The sequence below is a fragment of the Lepidochelys kempii genome, chromosome 5, assembly GCF_965140285.1.
Source record: "Lepidochelys kempii isolate rLepKem1 chromosome 5, rLepKem1.hap1, whole genome shotgun sequence".
NCBI classification, from domain to species: Eukaryota; Metazoa; Chordata; order Testudines; family Cheloniidae; genus Lepidochelys; species Lepidochelys kempii.
Window position 1 is genome coordinate 16,812,548 of NC_136384.1, and position 11,419 is coordinate 16,823,966.

At 41.7% G+C, this 11,419-nt stretch overlaps 1 protein-coding gene across 9 annotated transcripts in view; it reads left to right on the forward strand.

Annotated features, from left to right (window-relative positions):
• Window positions 1-9,993, forward strand: part of MAPK4 (mitogen-activated protein kinase 4) — a 158,641-nt gene extending 148,648 nt beyond the window's left edge. For all 9 annotated transcript variants that reach the window (XM_073343546.1, XM_073343538.1, XM_073343535.2 and 6 more), the window contains 2 exons: window positions 1,971-2,172; window positions 5,938-9,993. In XM_073343546.1, coding sequence (XP_073199647.1) covers window positions 1,971-2,172; window positions 5,938-6,625 — 890 coding nt within the window. In that variant the 3' untranslated portion in view covers window positions 6,626-9,993. The remainder of the gene's footprint in view (window positions 1-1,970; window positions 2,173-5,937) is intronic.
• Window positions 9,994-11,419: the final 1,426 nt, after the last annotated feature.

Here is an 11,419-nt window from a genome sequence, read left to right on the forward strand (position 1 = left end):
TCAATTGCTTCCAGCACAATTGTTCCCTTCTGTGGTCCAGGGGCCAACTAAAACTGACTTCTGTCTCTGTGCCTGAGTGCTGCAAGCAATGAGCCTTTGGACCAGGGCTTGAGCATTTCATTGGTACTCTCCAGCAGCTTTTTAATTAGTCAGGGGTGGCAGGACAATTTCAAGAGCATTGGCAGGGAGCAGATGCCAAGGCTGCCTCTCTGCTTCCGAATACCAAGTCATGGGCTCTGCATTCATCTTTGTGCTGTTCCCAGACATGGTGAAAAAGCAGGGAACTCCCTAGGCTCTTATTTGAAATCCATGGTTGACCAAGCCTGCTCAGGTGCTGCCATGTGGCAGTGTATTTTCTCTGTTCTCTTTGCTCTGAATCCTGGGCTGTCAGTGTGGTTGACATTCCATATGCAAGGTCTACAAGGAAAAATTGCTTTCATGTGAGTAAAGAGTCAAACCAGAGACCTACGCATGTAGATCAGTGTGACTCTTAATTAGAGTAGCCCATTATTTGTCCTTATCAACGGTGATACCCATCAGCTCTCATTAGCTGAAGTTTGGGTCAGGTTCCAGACATTAAGTACTGAAGGAATTTATTTCCTCTCATGATTTGTGGAAAGGAATGTCATTTGCCATCCTTAAATAATTTACTGAAATTTTCTTGCCCAAATGACTTGAACTCTGAGTGAATTGTTTCACCATGATCCTTGTTGCAAACCAATGACCTTGATTCCTTCATAATTAATTAATGCAAACAGTAAAATCATCCAGTGAGAGACAACCAGGTATTGGTTAATATTTACACACAGGTATAACAGGTATCACCCTTCCTTCCTCTGAACTGTTAACTCTTCCTGTGAGCACACAAAGAAGATCCCAGATCAGTTTCTTTCCAGATGAATTGGGATATTTACCAGTATTGTTACAGGTACAGTAAGTTAATATTTTCCAGGATTTAGGGTTAAAAACATGATCTGACAGAAAAAATAACATACACCTCTATTTTTGTTATCTGAATTTAAGGCCATGGCCTGAGATGCATCCCAGTAAACCAAATGTCCTTAACAACAGGAGCTGACGTTTTCACATACCCTATGCAAAGGAAGCATAAACAGATAGAAAAATCATTGGTGTTTAAATGGTATTTCGTATGCACTTTAATTGCACTATAGCTGCTCTTACATCACATGTGTTTGTGTTCATTGAAAGCATCACATTGTACTGTATTTTCTGAAACAAATTTTATGCACATAGAATTATTTAAACGTTAATGGGCAGAATTATTTCATAGCCTTGATTACACCAGGCACTTTAAAAATAGCACTTTAAATTTAATTCCACCTCAAATGCACATTCAAACATTTAACAATCAGTTTACAGCTGTCCCTGTTTCTGGCTATCAGGTGAGTCCATAAAATGGATTTGAAAGCATGAAAGTGCTGGTCACACATCCAAATTAAGCAGCTATCCCTATTAGCCATGTCCCTACTCTGAGACACTGAACGATTTATAGAATCACCTATAAGAGTCCCACTGATTTCTGTGGGAGCTGGAGTGGGAAGTTAGTATTCCACAATAACATTTTAGCCCCTTATCCTTAAATTGGATCAGTGCTCATGTACAAGGACCTGCCTGCTGGATCAAAGCCTTGACTCTACAATCTCTCTTGGAGATGTCGATCTATCTCTGCCATACCCTCTGTTTTGTTAAAAGAACTAAAAACTGTAAGCTAAAAACTGTTCCAATGCATGCCCATAACTCCCAATGAGGATAAGATCGGTACATATGCATCCAGAACAAATATGCCTCTGTGTTAGATGTACATAGGACTTAACCTTTAATTCTGTTCTTATTTTAATGATGATTAATCAAACAGATGGGTCTCTATGGATTCAGGAGCCTGTTTCTCTGTTAATAAAATCAGTTTTGCTTTTGAGGAATTAATGAACCTGTTTCTCTGTGGTACACAGCTATTGATTTTCTGGAGAAGATCCTGACATTTAACCCCAGGGATCGATTAACTGCAGAGATGGGTTTGAAGCATCCTTACATGAGCCCATACTCCTGCCCTGAAGATGAACCAATTTCTCAGCATCCGTTCCGGATTGAGGATGAGATTGATGATATTTTACTGATGGAAGCCAACCAGAGCCAGATGTCCAACTGGGACAGGTGCAGTATCCATGGCTTAATAGGCTAGGCAGTCATGAACTCCTTACTCAGGCAAAACCCATTGACTTCATTTGGAATTTCTCTGATCCATTGTTATATGAATCAGTAATACATGCTCTAAAACCAGGAAGGACACCGATTTTTTATTATCCAGCTGATCATTCTAACACAAATCTGGTCCCACTAAAGTCAGTGAGAATTTTGTCATTGATTTCCAGTGGGACCAAGTTTTCACTGTGCATGTAAATTATTGGGCTCTATTTTAATCTGTTACATGAGTGGAATTACACTGATTTCAGCTGAGTTGCATCTGTTTAAATGAGAAGAATTTGGCTCTTTTTCTCTATTTTCTATTTCTTGATCCAAATGCTATAATACTAATTCTGGTACCCTTTGAGACCATTAAAGGTCTGATTAAGAACACTATATCTGCCACCTTTCAAGCTGCATAAGACCACAGATACTGGGTCTGTTGTAGCCTGACCTCGCCAATGGAGAAGCTGAAAGGCTGATTTGCTGCAGAACTCCTAAAATGGCAACAAGCCCCCAGTTCTGCAGGTATGAAATGTGGCACTCTCCCCATCTATGCTTTGCATCTCACAGTGATTGGGACACTCCACCCTGCCTCCTAGGGCTGGGCTGTGCAGTCTAACTGAGTTACTGTAGCTCTATGGCTAGCATAAACCTCCCTTGTTGCCACAAATGGGTGGAAGGAAGGGATGGATAAGTTTGGGCCTGGCAAAGGGACCATGTTTTTAAGAAACTAAAAATTTTCCTGGGAATAAGGTTCCTCCCAATTCATTTACCAAAGCACAGAGGACCATGTATATTAAGGGCACATGAGCCCCAGAAGTCCCCAGTTCAATCCTGCCCATCGACATCTGGGGTCTGTCGGTGTTACAAGTGGGGGGTCATCCGGGATTTCAACTGGGAAGTCTCTGAAGCTCAGGATGTGTGTCCTCAGCTAGGGGAAGTATGTAACCCACACACCTCCTGGGTGGGGTGTTCTGTCCCATCTAGTGGCACTGAGACCACTTAGAGAGAGAGATAAAATGAGTCTGCTTAACAGTCAGTTGGCTTTTAGCTCATGTGGTAGAGGCTCAGTCACTAAGCTCCACAGGCCCCAGGTTCGATCCTGCCAACCGGGGTCTGTCGGCGTTACAGTAGCAGTTCCTGATACGGTGACTGCAGGTTTGCAAAGTAGTGCTGTTAAGCTGCTGAGTGTCTCAAAGATTAATGATCTCTTCATGGCGTTTCATAGACACACTTTCTCCAGGAGTAAAAGTTTGTCAAGGTGAATGATGTCTCACTCCTTTGGCTATTATTAACCCTTTTATATTTTGAAAAAAGAAAAGGAGTACTTGTGGCACCTTAGAGACTAACCAATTTATTTGAGCATGAGCTTTCGTGAGCTACAGCTCACTTCATCGGATGCATACTGTGGAAAGTATAGAAGATCTTTTTATACACACAAAGCATGAAAAAATGGGTGCTTACCACTACAAAAGGTTTTCTCTCCCCCCACCCCACTCTCCTGCTGGTAATAGCTTATCTAAAGTGATCACTCTCCTTACAATGTGTATCATACAATGTGTATCATAAATAATTTACTGAAGTTTTCTTGTATCATACACATTGTAAGGAGAGTGATCACTTTAGATAAGCTATTACCAGCAGGAGAGTGGGGTGGGGGGAGAGAAAACCTTTTGTAGTGGTAAACACCCATTTTTTCATGCTTTGTGTGTATAAAAAGATCTTCTATACTTTCCACAGTATGCATCCGATGAAGTGAGCTGTAGCTCACGAAAGCTCATGCTCAAATAAATTGGTTAGTCTCTAAGGTGCCACAAGTACTCCTTTTCTTTTTGCGAATACAGACTAACACTGCTGTTACTCTGAAACCTTTATATTTTGAGGATATGAAAGTTATCCAAGTGGGGCTCCGACTTGTAAGCCACCACCGATGTGATTTCCTCCTGAATCATAATTTTCCTTCTATTCCTGTCATGGGGGAAATAGAAGAAGATGAGATGAACAAGACAATTGAGTGACTGACAAGTTTCTTTTGAAATGTCATCTTGTCTCAAAAAGGCATTTGCTTATGAGACAGCAGCTGGTTCAATACCCTCTTTCATTGTTTCTGCTGTTTAAATCCTGCTACTAGTTTCGACTTACGATGCTTTGGACTGAAAACAAATAAGAAGTATTTGTTTTTAAAATATGGACAAGCGACACACCAGGAGGATAGCTTTATTGTGCCCAGGAAGCTGGTCTTTTATTACATCAGTGATTTTTAGTTGGTAACTGTGTAATTTGAAAGCTGGCATTAAAAAGCCAACCCTTGCCTAGAGTTTCCACGCAGTGCTATCTGCCATACTGCAGGTTCTCAATATACATTGAATAGGAAATCACTGCGGTGTATCAGCGACTACTTTGTACCAATTCTTGGCAAATGATGACTTTTAATGACAGAGGCTATGAATTGTGAGGAGGTGGAGGGAATGAGAAGGTAAATTTATGTTTCAGTTTTAACTCCTTCCTTCCCGGGGAGCCTGGTTGGCTCAGAGGATTTTTACTGTGCTCTGGAACCTTTGAAATCCAGGCTACAGGTTCAAATCCACAGCAGGTGGATAGTGACTAAGAACTGTTACCACCTGATACAGTTCAGCAGCCTACGTGAAATGAATGTGGTTGTCTTGGTTCCATTCCCAGTGAACAGATGTCCTTTATCACAAAAAACATTTGCTAATTGGCAGCTCTGTTGGCAGTCTAAGCAGAGAGGTCAAGGACAGAATAGACCAGAGAGACCTAACTCTACTCACATCCCGACAACTGCTCCTTCCAGGTGTCATATCAGGTTGGGAGTCAAGTATCCAGAACTGTCAATTCACCACATTTCACCATCACTAAAAAATAATTTTAAAAATCCGTCCTGTTCAACACTAGTTATATCCCTGTCTGAGTGAACAAGCATCTGGGGGCAAACAAGCCAAATTAAGTAAAGAGTAATTTTAAGAGCCTCATGATTCTGCTTTCAGTGTAAACCTGCATACCCTAGATCCTTGTCAGTTATGGTCAGTGAAGCAGTAAATCAATATCTCAAGGTCAGTTTGTCACACTTTTATCCCTTTGCTTTTATAGTTCCTGGTATGACACATTAAAGCAGTGGCTTTGACTGTTCTCCCAGCTGCCTGGAGATCTTTGGTAGAGGGCAGTATATTTTAGAGCACAAGGCAAGATTTTCAAAAGTCATTAGTGATATTTGAGCCCAACAGGGGACACCTTAAAGGAATCTGATTTTCAGAAAAACAAGTCTTTTTAAGGTGTTTCTAGGTAGATCCGCAAAGTTCATTTAATGTTGGCCCAAGAGTCTAATGTTCTAGGGAGAGAGAATATGTCTAGTGGTTAGATGAAGGGACTGGAAATTTGGTCGTCTAGTATCTATTCCCATCTTTGCCCCTGCTTGCATGTATAACCTTGGGCAAATCACTTAAACTCTCAGCCTTTAACACATAGGTAACATGTATTTATTTCACAATAGCTTTTGAAGGTATAATTAATTACTCTTTGTAAAACACATTGCAATCAATGGGAGTTAGGTGCCTAATTACCTTTGAAGATCTGGGCCCTTGAAATTTTTGGATAAAAGGTACTTTAGCATAGGAAAGGTAAAAGCAGCAGCAGCGGGAACATCTATTTAAACACTCCTCCTACTTACAAACAAAGCCAACAATTTTCCATCTAATCACAGAATGTCTTTCCCAGGTATCAAGTAAGTCTCTCTTCTGATTTGGAGTGGCGACATGATAAATACCATGACATAGAGGAGGTACAACGGGACCCACGAGCAGGATCCGACTCCATTGCTGAAGAAGCACAAGTTGATCCACGCAAATATTCTCAAAGCAGCTCAGAGAGATTCTTGGAGCAATCACATTCCTCAATGGACCGAATGTTTGATGCTGATTACGGGAAATCATGTGATTACAAAGTGGGGTCACCTTCCTACTTGGACAAACTGCTATGGAGAGACAATAAGCCCCATCACTACTCAGAGCCCAAACTTATCTTAGACTTGTCGCACTGGAAAACAGCAACTATAGCACCCACTGCAGAGTTATCACTGGAAGAAGAACCATCCAACCTCTTTCTAGAGATAGCTCAATGGGTTAAGAGCACACAGTCAGGGCTTGAATGCCCTAGTCCTCTTCCAGAGCTTCAAGAACAGAGTCTGCCATCATCTCCTCACCATCCTCATAAAGAATCTAAGGATGTAAACAGTGAAACAGACCCTCAGTTTGACTTGGATGTCTTCATCTCTCGGGCGCTGAAACTTTGCACGAAACCCGAGGATCTCCCAGACAATAAGCTCAATGATATAAATGGGGCTTGTATTTCAGAACACCCTAATGAGATTGTACAAACAGAGGTGTTTCAGAAAGAGAGGTGGTAAAGAAACAATGTCTGATATTCACTGCTAATCTCTTTGTAAGTCTTTGATAATGCATCAGTTACCCTAGAGTGAACAGTAATTAAGGTTTGATCTGTCATTGAACATGTCAGTTTCTTACAGTATAATGAATGCCTTTTTATTAAAAGGTGAGCACAAACTAGGAACCCCTTTTGATGCCTCAGAAATACACTTAAAGGAGTCAAGAGGTGTGAATGAAATATTGAGTTTCTTATGCTGCCTTAACAATCTTGCCTTGTAACTTCTGGGACCTATTTGGTACTTCAATGTACAATGGAGAGATGACTGTACAAGTTTATAAACAGAAGTTGAATCAACTTCCTTTTATATATATAGCATCTTAAAGGAATAAGGATGAAGGGGAGTCCCTTCATTATGGTCAGACACTCCCCCCCTGGTTTGACAAGTTCTTAATAAGTTGAACCAAAGGACTTCTTTGATGAACTCATCTGAGTATTGTCTGTACAAAAAGGAGTAATGTAAGAGTATCTCTTTCCATAATTAGTCCTATGTCCACCTTTGACCAAATTCTGCCTTTAATCAGGAAATAGAGGTTGGAAGAATGTAACTAAGGACAGAATTTGGCCATCAGGACAGAAAATGAGGCTGCAAGAATATTAATGGGGAAAGAATCTGACCCACGGTATATGGGTCATTTTGGTTTTCTCATTGGGAGAGAGAATTTTCACTAATAAGCACATTCTTCTAATCTGGTTCTTCACATAAACAAGTTTTTCCTTCTGCAGTCTAGATGTGGATCTGAAGTCTGCCATTTTTAGAAGACCCAGCACCATAACTATGGGTGCATGAAATAAAAAAACATAATGCAGCAAAACTTATCTTAAGCAACTGCTCAAAGGACCAGCAAATCCTGGCAGTGTGGTCTGCAAGGGAGGAGAGAATTGGAAATTAGGGAGTACTGAGTTATGATCCTGGGTCTTCCACTTACTTGCTATGTAGCCTTAGGCAAGTCACTTAATGTCTCCATTACAAATTTTCCACCTGCAAAATAGGTATAATAATACCTTGCTCACATAGATGTTGGATGGGTAAATTCGCTGCAGTTTGTACCGTGCTTTGAGCAGCCACAGTACTATATAAGTGCTAAGTATTGTTACATCATTTTTCTAACAGAAATTGGTGGTCTTTGGCTAAAATCTGAACAAATTTGTACTGGAAACATTCAAGATACGTTCAAGTGGTCACTTAAACCAGTGGTTTGGCTGTTGGAGATGGTCCTCTGTGCAGGCTGTACAACAGGGACCAGCAAGGAAAGGTGATCCCCTTACTGGTGGCATTAGATTCTTACACTGTGTGTGTGTGTATATATATATAGTTCTTATACTCTGTGTGTGTATGTATATAATATATAATGTGTATATATGAAATATATACACGTCAGTTATGAAGAAATATTCAGATCTTTCCAAGGCCCTTTGCTTTCAGCTTCCTTGGAAGGTAACTAAGTCAGTAGAAAAACAATACTGCTTTGTAAATAACTATAACCACAACTGATCTATTGTAGGTTCTGTTTTCATCCACACTTCTGAGCACCTTAATAACTAATCAGCTAACTAGAATTTGTAAATTGAATAAATGTTATATACTTATATTTAATCAGCCGGATCAAATTTTAAAAAATGGAAAACATGTAAATAGTAAGTGTTTAAAAAATATATGTATTATTCCTGTCATCCTGCCATTTTGTTTTCCAGCATGACGACATTACTTTTATTTGTAAAAGATAAACTACTGAAGGTTCATATGTTACATTACCTATTATTTTTACCCTTTTGAAAAATGATCTGTTAAATATTGTGAGATGTGAAGGGAAATCTTATGAGGATTGGCTGAAAGACTAACTAATGCAGCATTTAATACTACTAACCAACATTTCTAGTATTGGTGGAATTAGGATTTAGGGACAGGTTCGGTTTTATGACAACTTGTGCTAGGTGTTCAAGAGCTGAATCACTTGCTTGTTTCTTACTGTTAAGAATTTACTGTACTTAAGCTGCTTTAAATATTGTTACTCCAGTTGCTTAGTAGCCCAGTTCAGGCTGCCAACTGAACAGATTGCCATGCAGGGGAAAACCCAGTTCAGTAGAGGTAAAAGGCACCTAGTATGCAATGAAAGTGACTACCTAAACATACAGCAGAGAGAAGGGCTATGCCCTGGTTCCTAGAGTTGAATGTTTGGGTGCCCTACTTTTAGATGTCAACACATTGTCCTGGAAGGAGAAATGAGGGAGGGACAGGAAGAGATCATTTAAAGTGTGTTAAAAATTATTAATATTCCGCAACAGAAGCTCAGCACATTTATTCATGATGAGCCAAATTCAGACTGAGAAAGTGGATGTGTCTCCAGTCGAGCTGCTCCTGTTTATGCCAGGTGAATTTGGCCCAGTGAGCTTCTGACTTGTCACCCTTGTTCACAGTTTATCAGTACACCCTTCAGCAAGCCATTAGGTCCTGAAACATTATTTATAGCACCACAATATTTGTGGTATCCATATCCCACCTCACTAGCCGCCAGGAAAGAGTATATAATATGTGTGAATATAAACCCTGCATGGGTTTATATGATAAGAGTGACTATAAATGTATAAGAGTGAATATAAACCCTGCATGGGCTCAGTCCTGCAGTGGGCTGAGTATCCTCAGTTGAAGTCAGGAGTTGAGCGTGCCCAATATCTAGCAGGAGATGCACAAACCTTGCAGCTGGAGGCCAAATGAGAGGAAAGCTTTTGGGACACAACAGAGTGAGTAAGATTTTAGGATCAAACAAGTAGTGCGGGAAGTGACTTTTAACACTGTATATTGATAAAATAAGCAAACATTTACTTCTGTTCTGTTAAACATCAATATTTACTGGCCTGAGAAGTCAATATTGATCAAACAATGTCAATATTTTCCCTGAGGGACAATAAATCTTCAAGTTCGCTGAAACAAGAAGCCATTTTATATTTGTTGCTACATATAATCTGAATGTCTTCATCAGAAATATCTGGGACTCTCTTCATTGTGGTGATGAATGTCAAAAGCGGATCAGTTTTTCCTTTGGAACTAGCATTCTAATGGGGAGATGAAGTATGAGGGTGAGAAATAGAAACCTCAAAGAACTAAATAACAGATTTTCATGGAACTCAGTGCAGCTACTCAGGATTTTCCATTTTGATTTGTGATCTGATCAGTTAACCTTGTTCCAAATGTCAGTATTATCAACCTGTAAGGAGGTAAACAATGGAAATGTTGCTAACTTGTCACATGATTGTTTTCAGCCAATGACACACCAGGTTTTTTTCTCCTGTATGTAACAATAATAAAATTTAAGGTCTGATTCTTCCCTGCTTGGCAGTGTTCCATCATTTTTCTTTTTGTGATATGGAGTGAGATATAACTGAAAACAGAACGTGGGTCTAAATTCATTCAGTAAATTATCATGAATACTTCCTGAAGTTTTAAAAGGAGGCAACTTGGGTATTTTCTTCTAGATGTAATCTAACCAAACTTCTCATTTTACTTAAGGTTGCATTTCATCCATAGTTTAATGATGGATAATCACTGAACTGTTTCAGAGGGGTAGCCATGTTAGTCTGTATTAATAAAAACAAGGAGGAGTCTTTGTGGCACCTGAGAGACTAACACATTTATTTGGGCATAAGCTTTTGTGGGCTAAAACCCACTTCATCAGATGCATGGAGTGAAAAATACAGCAAGCAGAATATATTTTATAGCACATGAAAAAATGAGAGTTGCCTTACCAAGTGGGGGGTCAGTGCTAACGAGCCAATTCAATTAAGATGGACCCCCCCACTTGGTAAGGCAACTCCCATCTTTTCATGTGCTATAATATATATCAGAGTTGGGACAAACTATGGCCTGCAGGCCACATCCAGCCCACAGGACCCTTCTCTCTGGCCCCCGAGCTCCTGCCAGGGAGCGGGGTGAGGCTTGCGGAGGAGCCAGCCCAACTCCCTGGCAGCGTGGTGGGTGGGGCAGAGGCTAGTCCCTGGCCCCTCCCTCCCTGCCTTCCTCACAGTCACATTTCCCCAGTACCTGGGCAGCGTGGCTGCAGCTTCGGCTATAGCGCAGCCAGACCTGGTGCTGCAGGGCGCTGTCAGGGGGCAGGGAGGTTGCAGGGGGCAGTCAAGGGACCTGGGCCCTGCTGCGGGGACAGGGGCAGAGCAAGCCAGGGCCCCCCCTCCACCCCCGGCATGCTTGGCCCCTGTCCCCAGCAGCCAAGCCCAGACAGGGAGCAAGCCCTGCCCCACTGCCAGGGAGAGCAGCCAAATGAGCAGGGGAAATGCACAGGGAAAGGACTGAGCCCCCCTTTCCCCCACCCCACAGGTAACATGGGGTGGGGAGAGCAGGGGGGATTGGATAAGGGGTGGGGGAGGTCCGGGGGGCAGTCAGGGTGGGGAGCAGGGTAGGGGTCTCAGGGGGTAATCAGGGGGCAGAGAGCTCGGGTGTTTGGATAGGATGCGGGAGTCCTGGGCAGCAGTCAGGGTGGGGAGCAGGAGGGGTTGGATGGGGGTGAGGTTCCGGGGGGCTGGATAGGGGTCTGGGGCCAGGCCACACCTCACTGTTTGGGGAGGCACAGCCTCCCGCAGCCTTCCCTACCTGGCCCACCATACAATTTCTGTACCCGATGTGGCCCTGGGGCCAAAAAGTTTGCCCACCCCTGATATATATTCTGCTTACTGTATTTTTTCATTCCATGCATCTGATGAAGTGGGTTTTAGCCCATGAAAGTTTATGCCCAAATAAATTTGT